At 36.2% G+C, this 23,751-nt stretch overlaps 2 protein-coding genes across 4 annotated transcripts in view; both read left to right on the forward strand.

Annotated features, from left to right (window-relative positions):
- LOC117326570 overlaps nucleotides 1–8,975 on the forward strand; it is a 34,448-nt gene extending 25,473 nt beyond the window's left edge. The window contains exons 2-6 of the mRNA XM_033883328.1: nucleotides 1,547–1,810; nucleotides 2,445–2,648; nucleotides 6,549–6,686; nucleotides 7,663–7,800; nucleotides 8,944–8,975. Of these exons, the coding sequence (XP_033739219.1) occupies nucleotides 1,547–1,810; nucleotides 2,445–2,648; nucleotides 6,549–6,686; nucleotides 7,663–7,800; nucleotides 8,944–8,975 (776 nt within the window). The remainder of the gene's footprint in view (nucleotides 1–1,546; nucleotides 1,811–2,444; nucleotides 2,649–6,548; nucleotides 6,687–7,662; nucleotides 7,801–8,943) is intronic.
- Nucleotides 8,976–11,271: 2,296 nt separating this feature from the next.
- LOC117326189 (cell death abnormality protein 1-like) overlaps nucleotides 11,272–23,751 on the forward strand; it is a 62,927-nt gene continuing 50,447 nt past the window's right edge. For 2 of the 3 annotated variants that reach the window (XM_033882835.1, XM_033882836.1), the window contains exons 1-14: nucleotides 11,272–11,375; nucleotides 12,199–12,336; nucleotides 14,051–14,263; nucleotides 16,145–16,378; nucleotides 17,650–17,784; nucleotides 18,266–18,403; nucleotides 19,404–19,544; nucleotides 19,710–19,847; nucleotides 20,580–20,717; nucleotides 20,862–20,999; nucleotides 21,540–21,677; nucleotides 21,889–22,026; nucleotides 23,029–23,169; nucleotides 23,336–23,473. In XM_033882835.1, the coding sequence (XP_033738726.1) occupies nucleotides 12,222–12,336; nucleotides 14,051–14,263; nucleotides 16,145–16,378; nucleotides 17,650–17,784; nucleotides 18,266–18,403; nucleotides 19,404–19,544; nucleotides 19,710–19,847; nucleotides 20,580–20,717; nucleotides 20,862–20,999; nucleotides 21,540–21,677; nucleotides 21,889–22,026; nucleotides 23,029–23,169; nucleotides 23,336–23,473 (1,945 nt within the window). In that variant the 5' untranslated portion in view covers nucleotides 11,272–11,375; nucleotides 12,199–12,221. The remainder of the gene's footprint in view (nucleotides 11,376–12,198; nucleotides 12,337–14,050; nucleotides 14,264–16,144; nucleotides 16,379–17,649; nucleotides 17,785–18,265; nucleotides 18,404–19,403; nucleotides 19,545–19,709; nucleotides 19,848–20,579; nucleotides 20,718–20,861; nucleotides 21,000–21,539; nucleotides 21,678–21,888; nucleotides 22,027–23,028; nucleotides 23,170–23,335; nucleotides 23,474–23,751) is intronic. The other variant, XM_033882834.1, reaches the window with a different exon arrangement.

A 23,751-nucleotide genomic window follows, 5' to 3' on the forward strand; every position in this document is an offset into this window, starting at 1 on the left:
CTAAATGTACCCCTAGATCTGTTAATACCTAAATGTACCCCTACATCTGTTTTATACCTAAATGTACCCCTAGATCTGTTATATACCTAAATGTACCCCTAGATCTGTTAATACCTAAATGTACCCCTAGATCTGTTTTATACCTAAATGTACCCCTAGATCTGTTAATACCTAAATGTACCCCTAGATCTGTTAATACCTAAATGTACCCCTAGATCTGTTATATACCTAAATGTGCCCCTAGATCTGTGATATACCTAAATGTACCCCTAGATCTGTGATATACCTAAATGTACCCCTAGATCTGTTATATACCTAAATGTACCCCTAGATCGATTATATACCTAAATGTACCCCTAGATCTGTGATATACCTAAATGTACCCCTAGATCTGTTATATACCTAAATGTACCCCTAGATCTGTTATATACTCAAATGTACCCCTAGATCTGTTAATACCTAAATGTACCCCTAGATCTGTGATATACCTAAATGTACCCCTAGATCTGTTACATACCTAAATGTACCCCTAGATCTGTTATATACCTAAATGTACCCCTAGATCTGTTACATACCTAAATGTACCCCTAGATCTGTTATATACCTAAATGTACCCGTAGATCTGTTTTATACCTAAATGTACCCCTAGATCTGTTATATACCTAAATGTACCCCTAGATCTGTTACATACCTAAATGTACCCCTAGATCTGTTATATACTCAAATGTACCCCTAGATCTGTTAATACCTAAATGTGCCCCTAGATCTGTGATATACCTAAATGTACCCCTAGATCTGTTATATACCTAAATGTACCCCTAGATCTGTTACATACCTAAATGTACCCCTAGATCTGTTATATACCTAAATGTACCCCTAGATCTGTTACATACCTAAATGTACCCCTAGATCTGTTATATACCTAAATGTACCCCTAGATCTGTTATATACCTAAATGTACCCCTAGATCTGTTACATACCTAAATGTACCCCTAGATCTGTTACATACCTAAATGTACCCCTAGATCTGTTAATACCTAAATGTACCCCTAGATCTTTTAATACCTAAATGTACCCCTAGATCTGTTATATACCGAAATATGCCCCTAGATCTGTTAATACCTAAATGTACCCCTAGATCTGTTAATACCTAAATGTACCCCTAGATCTGTGATATACCTAAATGTACCCCTAGATCTGTTACATACCTAAATGTACCCCTAGATCTGTTATATACCTAAATGTACCCCTAGATCTGTTATATACCTAAACATACCCCTAGATCTGTTATATACCTAAATGTACCCCTAGATCTGTTAATACCTAAATGTACCCCTAGATCTGTTATATACCGAAATGTGCCCCTAGATCTGTTATATACCTAAATGTATCCTTTGTTCTACTTTATGCGTAAATGTATCAATATATTCGTTTTATACCTATTTTTACTACGATTCAGAAGATACCGGAATCTGCTTTCTTAACATTGACTTCCTTTAGATATATCCAATACATACAAAATATAGCCTTTCTGTGATAATTTCAGTCAATATCGCTCTGAATCATACGGCAAGCTCCAGCAGTGTATTTTCGGAAAATGGAAACACGTATGGTCCTGCCTCCAAGGTGGTTGATGGAAACAGGGATCCATTTCTGAATGGCTTCAGCTGTCTTCTCACCGAAAGGCGCGTTACATCGTTAGCTTGGTTGTATATTGACCTGGGGAATATGTCGGTGGTCCATCGCATTGAGATGACAAATAGAAGAGGTGGATCAAACGCCACAAGCAGTGCTGCAAAAGATAAGGCTCGTAAGTTTGTTAAAAGAAACCATGAATCTTTTAAAGTAAAGTTTACATAAAATAGATAATGAATTGTTCAGCTTGTCGTCTTTTGATGACATGTATATATTTCGCAGCCTCCATCGTTTTCTGTCTGCAATGGAGGAAGAAAACAACTTTTAAACTGAACTTTTTATTGGAATTTTACTAACTGATACATCAACACAATTTAGATAGCTCGTAAACGATGAAAAAATATAGATAAGATTATGGCGAATGAAAATATTCAAATGCTTCACTGACACATCGGCGTCGTAAGCATCAAAACATAATTCACATTGTTATTGTCGAGGGACCCATTTTTCTATCACTTTGTCAATATTTCCTGTTCATTTATTTATACGGCTTTTTCTGCGTTTAAACTGTTATATTCATGAAGGCAAGTTTTCTATGTATTTCTTGTAATATTCATGAAGGCAAGTTTTTCTATGTATTTCTTGTAATTGATTATATCTGCCTTAACGTCCACAATTAACATACACCACAATTACCATCAATATAAATTGTATATAATGTTGACGATTTCTTTACAAGTTTCATAGAATCAAAATCAAAACATGAACAGGTACACGATTGATGTTTATCTATTTTTCTGTGTGTCTAGATCGGGACAAACTTAAAGGTTTCGGCATGGCTGTCAGTAGCACGACAACAATGCCCCCTAGCCAATCAGATGTCTGCTATAAGCATCCGGGTACTGACCGACCGACTGTCTTTCAAAACAGGACATGCAACCAAATAGGAAGATATGTAATCATCTATAACGACAGAACAAACGAAATGGAAATATGCGAAGTAGATGTTATAGGTAAGTTTGACAAACCATATTTCCTCGACCCCTGAAGTAGAGTTGTAGGAAAATTTGACTAACCAAACTTTCCCGACCCAGTAAATAGAGGCTAAAGGTTAGTCTGACTACCTTCGCCCTCCCGACCTATGAAGTAAAGGTTATAGGTTAGTCTGACTATCAACACCTTCCCGACCCATGAAGTAGAGGTTATAGGTAAGTCTGACTAACCAAACTTTCCCGACCAATTAAGTAGAGGTTATAGGTAAGTCTGACTAACCACACTTTCCCGACGCTTGAAGTAGAGGTTATAGGTAAGTCTGACTAACCACACCTTCTCGACCCTTGAAGTAGAGGTTATAGGTTAGTCTGACTAACCACACTTTCCCGACCCATGAAGTAGAGGTTATAGGTTAGTCTGACTAACCACACTTTCCCGACCCATGAAGTAGAGGTTATAGGTAAGTCTGACTAACCACACCCTCCCGACCCATGAAATAGAGGTTATAGGTAAGTCTGATTAACCACACCCTCCCGACCCATGAAGTAGAGGTTATAGGTAAGTCTGATTAACCATACTATCCCGACCCATGAAGTAGAGGTTATAGGTAAGTCTGACTAACCACACTTTCCCGACCCATGAAGTAGAGGTTATAGGTAAGTCTGACTAACCACACTTTCCCGACCCATGAAGTAGAGGTTATAGGTAAGTCTGACTAACCACACCCTCCCGACCCATGAAGTAGAGGTTATAGGTAAGTCTGATTAACCATACTATCCCGACCCATGAAGTAGAGGTTATAGGTAAGTCTGACTAACCACACTTTCCCGACCCATGAAGTAGAGGTTATAGGTAAGTCTGATTAACCACACCCTCCCGACCCATGAAGTAGAGGTTATAGGTTAGTCTGACTATCAACACCTTCCCGACCCATGAAGTAGAGGTTATAGGTAAGTCTGACTAACCAAACTTTCCCGACCCATTAAGTAGAGGTTATAGGTAAGTCTGACTAACCACACTTTCCCGACGCTTGAAGTAGAGGTTATAGGTAAGTCTGACTAACCACACCTTCTCGACCCTTGAAGTAGAGGTTATAGGTAAGTCTGATTAACCACACCCTCCCGACCCATGAAGTAGAGGTTATAGGTAAGTCTGACTAACCACACTTTCCCGACCTATGAAGTAGAGGTTATAGGTAAGTCTGACTAACCACACTTTCCCGACCCATGAAGTAGAGGTTATAGGTAAGTCTGACTAACCACACCCTCCCGACCCATGAAATAGAGGTTATAGGTAAGTCTGATTAACCACACCCTCCCGACCCATGAAGTAGAGGTTATAGGTAAGTCTGATTAACCATACTATCCCGACCCATGAAGTAGAGGTTATAGGTAAGTCTGACTAACCACACTTTCCCGACCCATGAAGTAGAGGTTATAGGTAAGTCTGACTAACCACACCCTCCCGACCCATGAAGTAGAGGTTATAGGTAAGTCTGATTAACCATACTATCCCGACCCATGAAGTAGAGGTTATAGGTAAGTCTGACTAACCACACTTTCCCGACCCATGAAGTAGAGGTTATAGGTAAGTCTGATTAACCACACCCTCCCGACCCATGAAGTAGAGGTTATAGGTTAGTCTGACTATCAACACCTTCCCGACCCATGAAGTAGAGGTTATAGGTAAGTCTGACTAACCAAACTTTCCCGACCCATTAAGTAGAGGTTATAGGTAAGTCTGACTAACCACACTTTCCCGACGCTTGAAGTAGAGGTTATAGGTAAGTCTGACTAACCACACCTTCTCGACCCTTGAAGTAGAGGTTATAGGTAAGTCTGATTAACCACACCCTCCCGACCCATGAAGTAGAGGTTATAGGTAAGTCTGACTAACCACACTTTCCCGACCTATGAAGTAGAGGTTATAGGTAAGTCTGACTAACCACACTTTCCCGACCCATGAAGTAGAGGTTATAGGTAAGTCTGACTAACCACACCCTCCCGACCCATGAAGTAGAGGTTATAGGTTAGTCTGACTATCAACACCTTCCCGACCCATGAAGTAGAGGTTATAGGTAAGTCTGACTAACCAAACTTTCCCGACCCATTAAGTAGAGGTTATAGGTAAGTCTGACTAACCACACCCTCCCGACCCATGAAGTAGAGGTTATAGGTAAGTCTGACTAACCACACCTTCTCGACCCTTGAAGTAGAGGTTATAGGTTAGTCTGACTAACCACACTTTCCCGACCCATGAAGTAGAGGTTATAGGTAAGTCTGACTAACCACACTTTCCCGACCCATGAAGTAGAGGTTATAGGTAAGTCTGACTAACCACACTTTCCCGACCCATGAAATAGAGGTTATAGGTAAGTCTGATTAACCACACCCTCCCGACCCATGAAGTAGAGGTTATAGGTAAGTCTGATTAACCATACTATCCCGACCCATGAAGTAGAGGTTATAGGAAAGTCTGACTAACCACACTTTCCCGACCCATGAAGTAGAGGTTATAGGTAAGTCTGACTAACCACACTTTCCCGACCCATGAAGTAGAGGTTATAGGTAAGTCTGACTAACCACACTTTCCCGACCCATGAAGTAGAGGTTATAGGTAAGTCTGACTAACCACACCCTCCCGACCCATGAAGTAGAGGTTATAGGTAAGTCTGATTAACCATACTATCCCGACCCATGAAGTAGAGGTTATAGGTAAGTCTGACTAACCACACTTTCCCGACCTATGAAGTAGAGGTTATAGGTTAGTCTGACTAACCACACTTTCCCGACCCATGAAGTAGAGGTTATAGGTTAGTCTGACTAACCACACTTTCCCGACCTATGAAGTAGAGGTTATAGGTAAGTCTGACTAACCACACCCTCCGGACCCATGAAGTAGAGGTTATAGGTAAGTCTGATTAACCATACTATCCCGACCCATGAAGTAGAGGTTATAGGTTAGTCTGACTATCAACACCCTCCCGACCTATGAAGTAGAGGTTGTTTGTAATTCTGACTAACCACACCCTCCCGACCCATAAATTAGAGGCTTAAGGCAGGTCCGTCTATCACATTCCCGATCCATTATAATGACAGATTTCAGACTCGGCGAGGTCCAGTTATCTTCAAATTATTTCATCTATCAGACTTAATGATTTTTCATTCAATCCTAAAAGTTAACTAATAACCTTATCGATTGGTCATGGTATACTATTTTTTTCCTGTCGACTGCACTTATTACATTCAGTTATGTCATTTTCTACCAGGCTAAGCAATGGGTATGGTAATCGTAAAATGACATCCGCTATTAACCTTAGGGAATTGTCAGCTTTTCATTAAATGACGTGAATAAGCCTCGTTAATTGCTCAGGTAATGCTATGAAAACTTTTGTTTAAAAAAAAAAAAAAAAAAAGTTTTCATAGCATTACCTGAGCAATTAAAATGACGTCAATAAGCCTCGTTAATTGCTCAGGTAATGCTGAGAAAACAACTATCCAGAATTTGCATAAGTTACAGCGATCAGTTCTCTTGAAACCTGTGATCTTTAACAACTTGTTAAAAAGATTTTAAAAGTTAAAATTATAAAAGTAAGGAACCATTGATATACATTGTTTTATATTAACATCTACACTTCAGCCCCACAATATAACCTTACCAAGCTCACTTGAAGGTTACGAGTCAATAACTTTCAAATCTCTATTATGACGTCATTATTATAGTGACGTCATAATTGTCACGTCGGCGATAACGAAAGATGGCTGTTGAAAAGGCTGTTCCTGGACAAAGGCAAATTCAACATGGAGCGCTAGCGCGCTTCATTAAATTTGCTTTTGTCCAGTTGGCATTCATCAGCCCATAACTTCCAACTGAAAGTAGTTCAATGCTTGATAAATACTTGTTTGTTGTGCTATTTACAGGTTGTCCAGTAGGATATCATGGAAAGAACTGTTCACTTCCCTGTGGTGATCACTGTGTTGGCGCCCAGTGCCTACCGAACAATGGCTCCTGCATGTTTGGATGCATCCAAGGTTTCCGTGGAGACAGGTGTATTAAAGGTTGATTGATTTAAGATATCATTTAACTGATTCAAAGAGCCGCACTATCAATGTTATGGCGCAGTGTATGTCGTTCATATGACGTCAGAGTTAGTGACGTGGGCACTTACGAAAATAAGTTCGGTTTGATAGAGAGTTGTAGGGTGGATATTCATTAATCAGTTCAATTGTTTTAGAGAAAGTAATGTAAGCATTTATCAATTAGTTTAATTTGGTATATAATTACGTTGGTATTATTGTAGTTCTGTTATATATATAGAGTCAATCATGTAGGTATTTATAAATTAGTTTTGTTTAATAGAGAGAGTAAGGGATAGGACATCTTTGAAACCATTGAAATCTCAACCTCTAATCATACATTGTCTGGTATCAAGACACAATCCTGATGTAAAATTAGGCCCAGGAATATTTTCCCACCCCAGGGATTTAGGCTTTTGAAACCAATCATATTGTATAAACAATTTCTAGGTCTTTTCCCACCCCTGGGATTCTGGACTTTCTGGATTATATCTTTGAAGTAGTTAAGATCTCCGCTCCATGACCATATATAGCATTGTTGGGCATCAACAAATAAAGCTATTAACGAATTGAACATGAATATTGTTTTGACGTCTGGTCAAATCCAACCAGACAAGCCCTCTGAGCCTCTTGTCATTTCATCAATTTGTACCCTAACATAGCAGTCTAAGCATGCGTAACCTTATTATTTTGTCTAAAAGCTTTTAATTAGCAAGTTAAATGAGTATAAAAATTATCTCGTGCGAGGCCTATATTTGTGATTTCACATTAAGGAATTAATTCTAGACAACAGAAATTCTTTTCTTCATACAAAAACAAAAGATCATCCTTATATCGTATTCCTGTGTTTTGAAGTTGAATAAGTATCTCGTATGATAACTGAGATAAGATATGTATAACTTCGTATGTTTACTGAATGTATTCTGATGATCACCAATCAATATTAATTCTAATGAAGAATGCAATGAAGGAACGTATGGATGGAACTGCAACCAAACTTGCGGAAATTGTTCCGGAAGTGACGTTTGTGACCACGAGACAGGCGACTGCCCTGGCACATGCTCAAATGGATACAAAGGACAAAAGTGTGACCATGGTATGTAATACTTCCGCTTACGAATGCGTTCGTGCATGTTTGCATGTTATAGAATATAGCCATTCCTAAATATGTTATTTTCTTACAATAACAGTATATGCACAACGCCTTAGCTGTCACAGATGGCATAAATCAATATAGATTGATATTTTCATTATATGATATGATTACATCAAACTATTATTTGATTTTATCATTAATAATACGAGGGCTGATTTATATGTTCTGAGCATCATATTGAAGGGTTTGAATTTTGCCGCACATATTGTATTATTTTTCAACATAATCCCCTTCAGTATCTATACACTTTTGTGGGCGGTGTTTAAGGGCCTCCATGCCACTTTTATAGAACTCCTTTTCTTGGCTGTTCAGAGAGTCATCCACTGCATGTATGCCGTCATCATCGGACTGAAAGTCAATTTAAAGCCACAATCGTGAATGGCAGCCATGACACTGGCAGACTTGTTAACAGAAGCATTGTCCTGATGGGGTCACACACCTTAAGTGAACTTTCTGCGGCCCTTAAGTGTAACATTTTCCCGTAACTGCCTCAGAAGTGAATCATAGTATGTGACATTGATTGTTAGTCCCTTTTGGAGATAATCTATCAGCAGAATACCATCTGCATCCCAGAAAACCGATATATCACTATGGATATCCTTAGGTGTTAAACCTTTTTATGCAAATATTGCATCACTGCTCTTTTACCGATTTTGTCCATTTTGCATTTTGCAAAAGCCGCTTGTCTTGTTTACTTTAGAGTGCTACCTCGTCGATATAAACTAACCAAATCAGACCAGTCCTTGGTCACACGGCCCTATATAGCCAGAGAATAGTAGGACTTAAAAAGAACATCCTTGAGTACCTCCTTCAATACGAGGCTCACAACATATCAATCATCCCTCGTATCATATGATGTCAGTATTACCGTTATATGATTTGGTTTCACCAATATATTACTCAGTATTAGATTAGTTCAATATATTATGATCTGATATCAGAAATATATTATATGTTTCATGATATGGTATGATTTTATGATATTATATTATGCTATCATTGTATTATTTAATTTCATCGATGTATTAGTCGATATCAGCAGTATATTTTTTGAATTTATTATCATCTAATTTGTTTCAACAGCAAACGGTTCTAACCGAACTAAGGTTTACTAGTCATTGACATTAGTACCCTGTTTTCTTTTACACCTAAGTATCTCTGAGGACAATAACTATATTCAATACTGAGGCATTCTGCCAGAATTTGTCTATGACTTGCTGTATATCTTCTCAATTATGTCATATTCTCCCGGTGGCGCTGGGGATAAAGGTGTCTCATACCCTACATTCCCTCTTTGGGGTCCTCGTATCATCACATGCTTATAAACCATGTCTCTCATACTCCTTTGGGCCTATGGCAGTAAACTGACACCATGTAATAACATAATAACATGGACTATTAATGATGCCAGACTACTGCTATACACCACAAATCGGTCAATCCAACCCCAGAACCAAGGGTTAGCTGGACTGCATACATCAACCCTATCTGGCCCAGGGTAAGACAGCAAGTCAAACCCCAAGCCTAAGTGATGTAACTCCCAACTCTTGCCGACTCCTGGACATTTGAGCGACCAGGCTATGGTACCCATGAGCTTCAGGTCAGCCATACCTCCAAGTCATGTTCTCAACGGGTTGTTGGCCATAGCTTTTCAGCACCATGCTCTTCAGCATTACGGGGTTCAAATAGCCCACGGCTATACCCCACCCGGTCCAAGGGAGGTAACTGCTAAGGTGATATGCACCCCTTATCTGCAAACTTTTTAATAAATACTGTAAATTTATCTTACATCGTTTGTTATTTTGTTGTGTAAACTTTATTTCATTATTGTACAACTGCATTATATCACTTTACCACTTCAATACATTATTGTGCAACTTCATTATATTATTGCACAACTACATTAGATTATTGTACAACTTTATTTCATTATTGCACAACTGCATTATATCATTTTACCACTTCAATACATTATTGCACAGCTTCATTATACTATTGCACAACTTCAATATAGTTTTGTACAGCTTCAATATATCATTGTACAACTTCATTATCTTATTGTACATCTTCATTACATTATTGTATATCTTCATTACATCATTGTATATCTTCATTATATTATTTCACCACTTCAATATATCATTGTACAACTTCATTTCATTATTGCACAACTTCATTATATTATTTCACCACTTCAATATATCATTGTACAACTTCATTACATTATTGTACAACTTCATTTTATTATTGTACAACTTTATAACATTATTTTACAACTTCATTATATTATTGAACAACTCGTATGACAGAATATTTCGATATTTTTCACTTGTGCTTGGCACTCTTGAAAATATCGATATTCTGTCATACTTGGAAATATATGTCATGTTCAACGTAAAACCATTCCGTATCCTCTATATGTAATGGCATTTAATATCAGAGTTTTCTCACTTTCTAGACAGTCTAATTAAGGGAAAGAACATGCATTGTTTTTTATACTTATATAAAGATGGGGTATATTTTCTTCAGTGCCTTTTTAAATCCCCCCCTTTTTTTTTTTTTTTTAAATTTTCAAGTTAATGTACAGTTGTTGGCTAGAAGGAAGTTCCCAAAATTAAATTCTACTATATAATCTTATAGCACAAACATTTTAAAAGGGATAATCCTGAATTTGTTGGCAAATTTTTAACACAACTTTGCACCCTGAAAGATATTTGTTTAAAGTTCTTTTTCATAATATTTTCGTTAATTTACGTTGTCATTAACTACAGAAAACAAAAGTTATTGACTTCATGAAATGTTTCCTACATAATTTGACGATACTTTGGTAACGTATGAAGGAACACGGAGCTATGGGAAATTTTTTGAAGTTAATTTTGATATTTCTTTTTCAACATACAAAATTTCATTTAAATCCATCCATGAATGAAGTCAAGATAACTGAAAAAAAGGTAAAAATAAGTATGATTTAACGTAGAATTAGAGTTATGGGACACACTTTTGGCAAACGATTGTATATCCTATACACGCAGCAATGTTGAATTACTCATATAAAACATTTTTTGATATTCGTTCTGCTTTATGTTAATATTATAGTTTACAAAATCAGATTACGAAAAATTAATATAGTTTGAAACAGCATAAACAGACCTTTGTATGTACGTGTTACCAGAGAACTGAAAACAAAAATATTGTATATATATTCAAATGTCTTCGACATAAGATTAATGGTAGTCAAATTTATCTCAATTACGATGTTTCTGACCTAAACATTTAATATGAAATGATAGCATTCTCACCTAAAATTTGTTTATTTAATATTCGAGGATCACTGATTCAGCTTGTATGATCACCAATCAATATTAATTCTAATGAAGAATGCAATGAAGGAACGTATGGATGGAACTGCAACCAAACTTGCGGAAATTGTTCCGGAAGTGACGTTTGTGACCACGAGACAGGCGACTGCCCAGGCTCATGTTCAAGTGGATACAAAGGACAGAAGTGTGACCTTGGTATGTCATGTGTTGAGTATGAACAAGTAACTGTCTTTATGTGATGCTTACTCTCTACGCGAGGAAAGTTCCAAACATCATAACTAAATACACAAGAAAAATAACACAACCTTCTGTATACTAAATGTAGGTTGCCCTCCATCAGTTTATACGATGTTAATCAAAGGGAGGTAACACTCTATTCTCTTTTCCATTCTGGTCTCACACAACTAATTCAGCCAATCAGCTACTGTTTCTCAATAACCAAGTCCCTAAGAAAATGTGTTTCTTAGTTTTGTAGTTGTTTTCATGAGAAAATAACATATGAAATGAGTACTTAAGAGTAGGTTCTTGAGATTTGGAAAAACGTAAATATTCACTCCTACTGAAAATAGAATGGTGCAAGATTCAAGGACTGAAAATGCAGGAATTCCTCAGGTGAGTGTTCCCCGGTCAACTGTAAATATCAGGGTTACTGTCTTCCAAGTACTAGTGTGTTCTTATATGCTATCAAACCTATCCAATATAGCACTTTTCGGGTAAAGAAATCTTCAAAGTTTAATTTGATGTAAATTTCACTTCTTTTGAACTTCAAATGAGCAAATAAGGGGACGGAGTCATTAGTAATAACATATAGTGAAGTAATTAGTTGTTTGAGACTTCTGGTATAAAAAGGGAGATAACCCTGTATTGTTTTTCCCGTTCTGTATACCGAAGAGAGATAGTCATACATATGTTAATCCACTCTGTTTGCTAGCGGAAAGCAACACACTTTTTTTCTTATACTATATTTGTTAAAGGAAGATAATTATTTTGAATGATCACGAGTATCTTTTTTATACAGAATGTGATCGAGGATACTTTGGTATGAACTGTAACAAAACCTGTGGAAATTGTAGACAAAATCAAACGTGCGATCACGTGACTGGGATTTGTCCTCATGGCTGTGCTGCAGGACATAGTGGGTCAAAGTGCACTTTTGGTAAGGCTAACTGTCATTGGTTAATTTGAATATAGAAATTTGAATTTTGTTCAGTGAAACAGTATGTATTGTCGAAAAATATTAATTTTGGACACAAAAATAATTTTCATCCATGTAATATTGTATTGTCATTTTTATTTTAGAAAATTGAATATCAAATAAGAATATATCAAATATACATAAAATTGTGATAATTCAATCGGGTGTATCTCTGAAAGCTATCAAAATGTTAGCTTTCAGAGATACACCCGACTGAATTATGATATACAAACAAAGGCAGAACACACGTGACTGAGATATGATATGCAAATATAGAGAGAACACGTGACTGAGATATGATATACAAATATAGAGAGAACGCACGTGACTGAGGTATGATATACAATATAAAGGGAACACGTGACTAAGGTATGGTATACGGCTATGAGACCACACGTGCCTGAGGTATGATATACAATATAGAGAGAACACGTGACTGAGGTATGATATATAAATGTAGAGAGAACACACGTGACTGAGGTATGATATACAATATAGAGGGAACACGTGGCTAAGGTATGGTATACGACTATAGAGACCACACGTGCCTGAGGTATGATATGCAATATAGAGAGAACACGTGACTGAGGTATGATATACAATATAGAGAGAACGCACGTGACTGAGGTTTCATATATACAAATATAGAGCACACACGTGACTGAGGTATGGTATACAAATATAGAGAGAACACACGTGACTGAGGTATGGTATACAATATAGAGAGAACACACGTGACTGAGGTATGGTATACAGTATAGAGAGAACACACGTGACTGAGGTATGGTATACAGTATAGAGAGAACACACGTGACTGAGGTATGATATACATTATAGAGAGAACACACGTGACTGAGGTATGATATACAATATAGAGAGAACACGTGACTGATGTATGATATATATTATAGAGAGAACACACGTGACTGAGGTTTCATATATACAAATATAGAGAACACACGTGACTGAGGTATGGTATACAAATATAGAGAGAACACACGTGACTGAGGTATGGTATACAATATAGAGAGAACACACGTGACTGAGGTATGGTATACAGTATAGAGAGAACACACGTGACTGAGGTATGGTATACAGTATAGAGAGAACACACGTGACTGAGGTATGATATACAATATAGAGAGAACACACGTGACTGAGGTATGATATACAATATAGAGAGAACACGTGACTGATGTATGATATATATTATAGAGAGAACACACGTGACTGAGGTATCGTATACGACTATAGAGACCACACGGTACTGAGGTATGATATACAAATATAGGGAGAACACACGTGACTGATGTACGATAAACAAATATAGGGAGAACATACGTGACTGAGGTATGATATATAAATATAGATAGAACACACGTGACAGACTATATACAAATACAGAGATAACATGCATGATTGAGATATAATATGCGAATATAGGAAGAACACGTGATTGAGGAAACTGTAGAGAACATTTGAGCTACAATCACCTTTAAACATTCAAAAAATCAAGCAGAAGTCGCTTACTCCTTCTACAATATATTATTCTCTTTTTAAATTTTCAAGGACAATTTTATTATTATTTCTTTTTTCTTTTAAATCACAATATACAGTTTTGATATTAAACATGAGAGGTTACGTGAGAATAAATGTGAAACGTTTTGTTTTACAGTGAATTTCGCATTTGGGAAGCCGACCTCTGAAAGTAGGCCCCAAGGCAACCTCACCTCCAATGTAACGGTCGACGGAAACACGACAAATGGCATGTGCTTTTCTACGTCACGAGATGACAATTACTCGTGGTTGAGGGTGGATCTTGGCCGACTCGTCGTCATAAACAATGTCGTCATCAACGCTGCCAACGCTACTACGTCCAAGTCTATCAGTGAGTAGCAGTCACTTGTCTTACAGCTGAGAGCAGCCCCAGAAACAGAATTAACAAAATGTGGATTTAATTAATATTTTGTAACTCTACATATCTTTAAATCAATCTTAAAATCACCTTTCTTTCAAAATATCCATTTTTTACACTATAAGCAGTTCCATATCCCATTGTAAAGTTAAAATTGAATTTTAATGATCTTGTTTAAAGAGTAAAATATCACAAAAGGGGTTAAAAACGAGGTAATGACTATTAACTATTTTGAAGCAATTGTTTAAAAAAAAATACAAAAAAATACAAAAACAAAACAACAAAAAACATAACAACGACGAAATGAAATCAACTAAGTGTAAAAATCGTGAAGTAATTGATTTTTCCGTTTGGTCGTGTTTTTACTGAATTGATCGACTTGTGTTTGGTCTCCATTGATTTTCATTAAAGTTCAGAAAACGTAACAATAACATGCATTTTATTTTTCGTCATTATGATTTGAGTAGTATATTTTTTACTCTTTTGTGTGATATGATACTCGAGTTATTCTATCGCCCTGTTTTCGCCATCGTGCGTCGCCGTACGTCCATAAGCAATTTAAATTATCGACTTCTAAAAAAAACCCGTAACCGATTGTCATTTTGAAACTATATATGGTCCCCATAGGATCGAGGTGCGGGTCAAAAAGGGGTCGAATTGACTGAAATTTAAAAAATCATCTTCTCAAGACCGAAAAAAGTAGAATCAAATATCATCTTAGATGGAAGTGTATGGGCTTTCCCAAAATTGTTAATTTTTATGACCCTAGGGCCAAACCTTTGCCCCTGGGGAGGAAGTAAACTGTACTTTGGTTTGTTTGGTTTTGTTTGTTTCGTTTAATACCTATTAACAGCCAGAGTCATTTAAGGACGTACCAGGTTTTGAAGGTGGAGAAAAACTACCGGCCTACGGTCAGTACCTGGCAAGTATCGGGACACCTTAACCACTCGGCCACCGCGGCCCATTAAATTTGTACTATGGTTTATATAGTACAATCATATTTTGAGCAGGGTTTCTGAATTGTAATTGGAAATATTACAAAATTGGTAAGAAATATGAATATGGGATAGCAGTTTGATGGGAGATGGGTGATGGGAGGCGCCTTTAAATGACCCAGGTGACCGTTAAGGCAAATAGGCCCCTCCTTACTGTTGTTTCTCGTGTTCCTGCCTTGATTCCTATTTTGAGCAAGCGACAATGGAATTGACCTAATTTTACACGGAGCAAGGTCGTAGATGAAACAAAAAAACCTATACACCCATTCTCTGTAGAAATCTTATAGAAATGCATAATTTTCACAACAACATGTTGAACTCCCATAATTATGTCTCCCCATTCAAATGAGGGGAAGCTATTGTATCATTACGGTACCATTAAGACAATGTGCCTTGCACTGCTGTAAGATCACTGTGACCTTTTCTTGTTAGGACCATAACTTTTAACGTGTTGAAGATATGTTGATGAGCCTAAGGGCATACTTGCAGCACCTTAAGTCAATGTCAAGGCAATGAAGCTACGTCACTGTATCATTGACCTCAAAATCGAAGGTCAAATAGAGCTATTTTTTTCTTTTCCGGGCAATCACTTTTTAATATTTATGGACATTTAAAAGACCATTGCTGTATACTTTAATCACCCTCTAACGAGGTGCAGTGCATAGTTATTGGCTCATTATGACCTTTACCTCAAAGTCAAATGTGAATTAAGTAAGTTCGAGTCTTGTCCATGCCATAAGTAAAGAAGACAAATGGAGACACTTGTTTTTGTTCATAAAGATAATCCCTAGTTGTATACGAATATTTGGCATGCACCAATGTGAAATCGATATATTGCATTTATACTGGACTTCTGCAGCAAAAAAACGCCTTAATGGGATGAAGATCACGGTTAGTAAAGAGAAAGAGGACACAATGAGTGATGTATGCTACGAAGATACGGATCCAGAGTTACCAAACCTGATTCAGAATCTCACATGCGAGTTGGTCGGCAGATATGTGAGGATAGAAATTGAAAGAACAAACCAATCTCGACACTCAACAACCTACAGTAAAAAATCCGTAGTGGAATTGTGTGAGGTAGAAGTAACAGGTAAGTTAACACCTATAAAGAACCAAACCAGCAAACAGGATGGTTTTAGCTTATACTGAACTCAAAAAACACTAATTAAAATAACTTTTCAGCATTAAAACGAGAAAGAGATAGCAACAATACCAAAAGCATCCGTCTATCAGAACACACAACACGGGGAACATAGAAGCCCTGGTTAGCAATTATTGCTGTGATTTCCCGGTGAACCATTCGCTAGTGGTAAATTTATCGCGGTAAATCTTTATAGAACCATCTGCCCGATGGGCAATTTTTGTTGCGAGTCCCTAGCAACCTGAGTCTATCCGTAGTAGTCGATTTATCGCTGCGAATCCTTAGGGAATCATTCGGCTAGTTGGCGTTTTTTTGTGTGTGAAATCCTAGGTGACAGTCTGCCTAGTGGGCGATAATCGTTGTGAATTTTAAAGAATTCGGCCCAGTGGGCGATTTATTGGCATGAATTTCTAGGTGACAATTCAGCCCAGTGGGTGATTTATCGCCATACATTCCAAGGTAACAATTCCACACGGTGGTCGATTTATCGTCGTAATCCCTAGGTTACCATTCCAGCCTGTGAATTCCAAAATAACAATTCCGTTCTTTTGGCGATTTTTCGTCGTGAATTCCTAGGTTATCACCAGACAAGATTGTTTATTTGTTTTCTGGGTTTATTGCGTTGTGAACAGCTAGGAGATTTCGAGGCGGAGTCTCCTTGTAAAAGTTAGTGACTGCCTCACTGAACAACATACAGGAGGCCCGTCCAATGCCTTCAAGAGTTATAATGTTAAAGCGTCTTGCCCAAGGACACAACCACGACAGTACAGAGCCGGCGCTCTAACTGACTTAGCTACCACGGCACCAGACAGGAAGTGGTAGTACTAATATAATACAGTTTAAAGACATCATAACAAGAAATTAGTATCGATTATTTCCATTACATCTCCTGAGGTTAAGATATGGTTTGATAATTTGATTAGCATTTTTATTTGATTACAAATTCGAATCAGCCATTAGAAAAAAAAAAGAAAAAAAAGAGTTCGTGAATAAAAGTAGCTGTTCACAAGAATTGTTTATAGTAAGCGTAATTGTAATTATTTACTTGAATTTATTTAAAAGAAGAAGAATATATATTCATGTTATTCCCTTCTTGTATTATCCTTATCTAAACTTTGACAGCTGGAGCTGGAAACGAAATTGTGTCATTTTAGATAAGTATTTCCGGTGTATATCTGTTATTTCTATGGACAAGCAATCTTCTAATGTCATTGTTTCAGGATGCATGTCTGGAATGTATGGACCAAACTGTGAGCTACCTTGTCCAAAACAATGTAATGATGATATGTGTTTCTCCAATGCTACCTGTGCTGTCGGATGTGAAGCCGGTTACCAGGGCTCGTTTTGCAATGAAAGTGGGTGTTGCTTATGATTTACTGGAATCGTGTTATTTAAAAGGGACGAGTTGATAAAATTCAACTTACCGTAGTCGTAATGCTACACATTGTATATAGTATTCCTTTCAAATATCAACTTTTACAACATATAATATAAATACAAAACAGAACCTGTAATCAACAGGTCTAATGTGTAAGCTTATACAGTCAAACCTTGCTTTCTCTAAGTCTGAAAACTCGAAAACTCTGCTTATCTCGACAGTAAAGAAATGTAAAATTTATACTGTTTCATTGAATATTTGGGATATCTCGAAGTTTTTACTGTCCCAATGATTTCAAGATAACGAGGTTCTACTTTATTCAGTAAATATGGCATACTAGTTAATGACAGCATTAAATTAATTACGATATAAACATATTAAAGTGGCTGCAAAGATCTGTTAATAATCTGTTATTAATGCATGATTAATGGATTTTCCCAAAATTGTTTTACCTCAAGCCTGCCAAGACGGGTATTTTGGCAAGAATTGTCAGCTGGAATGTGGAAATTGTTTGGACAACACAACATGCAGTCATGTCAAGGGTATGTGTCCAGCTGGTTGCCAAACAGGATGGATAAGCGAAACATGTAAAGCGCGTGAGTATATAAACAGGATATGATGGGTCAGCTAAATAAAATGTGCTTTAAAAAGGAATATGTATATCCATATTATTAGATCTAGTAAGTAATAGAGTGGTAGGGTCCAAGGTAGGTATGGCCCAAACAACTAAAAATAGAGTGGCCAAGCATGAATTGTCAAATTTTCTAGGCAATGGGCAATGCATCCCTTTATTAATGCAATAGTAAATTACAAATAATCACAGACAAAGAACATGAAACAGCTACATAAGTTTAAAAGATAGACAGCGAACGATATTGTTATGTTTGTGTGTATGATTTTTTTTCAATTATGTCTTTTGAAATTTTATTATTATAAATCATATCATTGATATTAATGTTTAAAACAAATATACCACTCAAATTAAAAAATGATAGACATTAGAAAATATTATCAACACACAATGCACGTACGTATGAAGCCCATATAGTATATATTTAAGCAATACACTATTTGTATGATGATACACTATGTATATAACAATGCATTATGCATATAACAATACAATATGTATATAACAATATGATATGTATATAACAATACACTAGGTGTTTAGAAGTACACTAGGTATATTAGAACTCACTTTTTAACATTAAAAAATCACTAGGTTAAATAAACAATGCACAGTGTATAAAATACCCTATGTATATAACTATGATTTTTTTATTCATATACAATGCACGTAAGTATGTAAGCAGTGCACTATCTAATATATAAAAATGAAACTAATATTAATACTCTTTGTTATAATAATAATACACGTATCTATGTAAACAATACCCTTTATATATAACAATACAACTATGGATTATAAACATTACACTATGTACATAAACATACTTGTATATATAAAAATCTATGTACTGACGAGAAAACAAACAATACGTTATCTAGAAACAATATACGTACGTATATCAACAAAATGGATTAATCAAGGTTGTGAAACATGTTTTGATATTTGTATTAAACTTTATTCAGCATGTAGTGCTGGTTTTTATGGAGACAACTGTACTGAGACATGCGGCGGATGTATGAATGGCACCGCGTGTAACCACACAAATGGGGTCTGCCATGATGGTTGTATTTCCGGTTTTAAACAAACACCAACATGCCGGGAAGGTACGATAGTTATGCATATTCATTAACTTGATGAACTTGATAAAATTGTTCAATCTTTTTGTTTTTTCATGTTTATTATCCCATAAAAAGCTAAGATTATTTGTTTTCTTATACCTTCTTGATTTCTTGATTTGCTTACAACATTTTGAAATATTTTACTTGTAGAATGTGAAAACTTCACTTTTGGGATGAATTGTTCGTCGACATGTGGCACATGTTGGAATGGGACAATTTGTGAGAAGGCAACAGGCGCATGTCCGCAAGGATGTGATCCAGGCTGGCAGGCGCCGTACTGCTTGAATGGTAATATCATTTTGAACATCGACACATTGCAGCATTTAAGAACATTGATCGTCGCCCTAATTTCTGTCATAGGCTCCTTTGTTATATACTATGAATGTACATGGTGTCCAGCACGCAATAAGCAAACAAATGTTTAGCAACAAGTGAACATCACTAAAATACGCAAATTTTGTGAAGAATATTATGTTGTACAGCATTCTCTCTTTGGCTACTTAGATACTGCAACAAGGCTGTTCTGGGCGAAAGTTTAGTGTTGAACATACAAAACATGAACTCAATCAATATTATCAATCAAGTGAATGTAGTTTACCGTAGTCCCAGTCGTGTCAGAAGACAGATGTATGTATTCTACGAAATATTTCTTAGTTCTTAATGTCTATGTATCAACTTGTAAAGCAATGAGAAAATGGCTCATCGATTCCATTTGTCTTAACAGATGTTTTGGTAACTTCAAACACAACATATTTCCGAACCTTATCATTTACGATTTTACCTGGCACCTGTAGTTAGTTATCAAAGACCTGAATGGAATAGAAGAATATTGATTTACTTTTAAAAGACATTTCATTCATAAATCGTTTATGTACATCGAGCTATGTTATTCAATATTATAATACAAAATAGCGGCCGAAATTTTCCCTCTCGCATAGAGTTATATCTTATTTATCGTTCTAACAAGGAGGTCAATTATTCTGTAAATCATGTCAAATTTACGTCCTCATGTTCTTGTAGAATGTCTGAACTTTTCCTATGGCCCTAACTGCTCTGCCCAGTGCGGTCATTGTCGAGGTGGAAACTCATGCGACCCGATAGACGGCAACTGTTCATCTGGATGTGAGCCAGGATGGCAGGGATCCGACTGTCAGATGAGTAAGTGTATACACCATTTTGAACGTAGCCTTAGTAACATAATACTTTATGTATTTAATGCAAGCATTTTTTCTCGGTAAACTTACGACCAGGTAAAGTTACCTTTATACTGAGGAATGACAAACATTATTCTTATGCTTTTATAATGTATGAAAGGTACATATGGGCCTAACTGCACGGACATATGTGGAAACTGTCAGAACGATTCTGATTGTGATAATGTAAACGGGACGTGCACCAAGGGATGTAAGCCGGGTTGGGAACCGCCGATGTGTACCGAAGGTAAAGCATGCTTAAATTATAGCTAGTCATCAACCTGTAACCGCAGACCATGCGTTAACAAGTTAATCTAGCGTGTAGATTTCAAACATAAGCAAGCGATGTGTCCTAGCCACCAAATTTATCTCTACACGTGTACATAAACGAACAAACACAGTGTTTATTCTTTATGGACGGTCTTAGATGATGAAATACAAAGTCTGAAACAAATTGTGTATCAGCCATTAAAATGATACATGATTGCAGCAGACAATAGAAACATACCCTGTTGCGATTCCTTTGTATGAATTTATATAATTATGATGTAATTAATCAGGAAACATCTTGGGTTATTTCAGATGATATTAAACAAAAGCCTAATAAACAGGTTAAAATGTAACAGTGCAAGTTAAAGCGATTGGATGACAGCGCATGCTATTTGACAAATGTTTTTGTTTATTTCTGCAGTTGGCCGATCTCCTGCAATAAAACTCATATGTATATATAAAACATATATGCCATCTACAAACATCACTTGTTCATTGATTCTCTTTTCTTTGTTAGTGTGTATGAACTATTCCTACGGAGAAGACTGTGCCCGTCAATGTGGTCACTGCAGAAACAACGAAACTTGTGACCGTCTGACCGGAACCTGTTCAAATGGCTGCGATCCTGGATGGCGACAACCGGAGTGTACACAAGGTAATTGTAAAATACATCTTTACATTTTCTTTTACATTTAATACATTTACTGTATTGGTATGAACATCTTATTCAGTAAATATGGCATACTAGTTAATGACAGCATTAAATTAATTACGATATAAACATATTAAAGTGGCTGCAAAGATCTGTTAATAATCTGTTATTAATGCATGATTAATGGATTTTCCCAAAATTGTTTTACCTCAAGCCTGCCAAGACGGGTATTTTGGCAAGAATTGTCAGCTGGAATGTGGAAATTGTTTGGACAACACAACATGCAGTCATGTCAAGGGTATGTGTCCAGCTGGTTGCCAAACAGGATGGATAAGCGAAACATGTAAAGCGCGTGAGTATATAAACAGGATATGATGGGTCAGCTAAATAAAATGTGCTTTAAAAAGGAATATGTATATCCATATTATTAGATCTAGTAAGTAATAGAGTGGTAGGGTCCAAGGTAGGTATGGCCCAAACAACTAAAAATAGAGTGGCCAAGCATGAATTGTCAAATTTTCTAGGCAATGGGCAATGCATCCCTTTATTAATGCAATAGTAAATTACAAATAATCACAGACAAAGAACATGAAACAGCTACATAAGTTTAAAAGATAGACAGCGAACGATATTGTTATGTTTGTGTGTATGATTTTTTTTCAATTATGTCTTTTGAAATTTTATTATTATAAATCATATCATTGATATTAATGTTTAAAACAAATATACCACTCAAATTAAAAAATGATAGACATTAGAAAATATTATCAACACACAATGCACGTACGTATGAAGCCCATATAGTATATATTTAAGCAATACACTATTTGTATGAATGATACACTATGTATATAACAATGCATTATGCATATAACAATACAATATGTATATAACAATATGATATGTATATAACAATACACTAGGTGTTTAGAAGTACACTAGGTATATTAGAACTCACTTTTTAACATTAAAAATTCACTAGGTTAAATAAACAATGCACAGTGTATAAAATACCCTATGTATATAACTATGATTTTTTTTATTCATATACAATGCACGTAAGTATGTAAGCAGTGCACTATCTAATATATAAAAATGAAACTAATATTAATACTCTTTGTTATAATAATAATACACGTATCTATGTAAACAATACCCTTTATATATAACAATACAACTATGGATTATAAACATTACACTATGTACATAAACATACTTGTATATATAAAAATCTATGTACTGACGAGAAAACAAACAATACGTTATCTAGAAACAGTATACGTACGTATATCAACAAAATGGATTAATCAAGGTTGTGAAACATGTTTTGATATTTGTATTAAACTTTATTCAGCATGTAGTGCTGGTTTTTATGGAGACAACTGTACTGAGAAATGCGGCGGATGTATGAATGGCACCGCGTGTAACCACACAAATGGGGTCTGCCATGATGGATGTATTTCCGGTTTTAAACAAACACCAACATGCCGCGAAGGTACGATAGTTATGCATATTCATTAACTTGATGAACTTGATAAAATTGTTCAATTTTTTTGTTTTTTTCATGTTTATTATCCCATAAAAAGCTAAGATTATTTGTTTTCTTATACCTTCTTGATTTCTTGATTTGCTTACAACATTTTGAAATATTTTACTTGTAGAATGTGAAAACTTCACTTTTGGGATGAATTGTTCGTCGACATGTGGCACATGTTGGAATGGGACAATTTGTGAGAAGGCAACAGGCGCATGTCCGCAAGGATGTGATCCAGGCTGGCAGGCGCCGTACTGCTTGAATGGTAATATCATTTTGAACATCGACACATTGCAGCATTTAAGAACATTGATCGTCGCCCTAATTTCTGTCATAGGCTCCTTTGTTATATACTATGAATGTACATGGTGTCCAGCACGCAATAAGCAAACAAATGTTTAGCAACAAGTGAACATCACTAAAATACGCAAATTTTGTGAAGAATATTATGTTGTACAGCATTCTCTCTTTGGCTACTTAGATACTGCAACAAGGCTGTTCTGGGCGAAAGTTTAGTGTTGAACATACAAAACATGAACTCAA

This window comes from Pecten maximus, chromosome 4 (genome assembly GCF_902652985.1).
Source record: "Pecten maximus chromosome 4, xPecMax1.1, whole genome shotgun sequence".
Taxonomy (NCBI): Eukaryota; Metazoa; Mollusca; class Bivalvia; order Pectinida; family Pectinidae; genus Pecten; species Pecten maximus.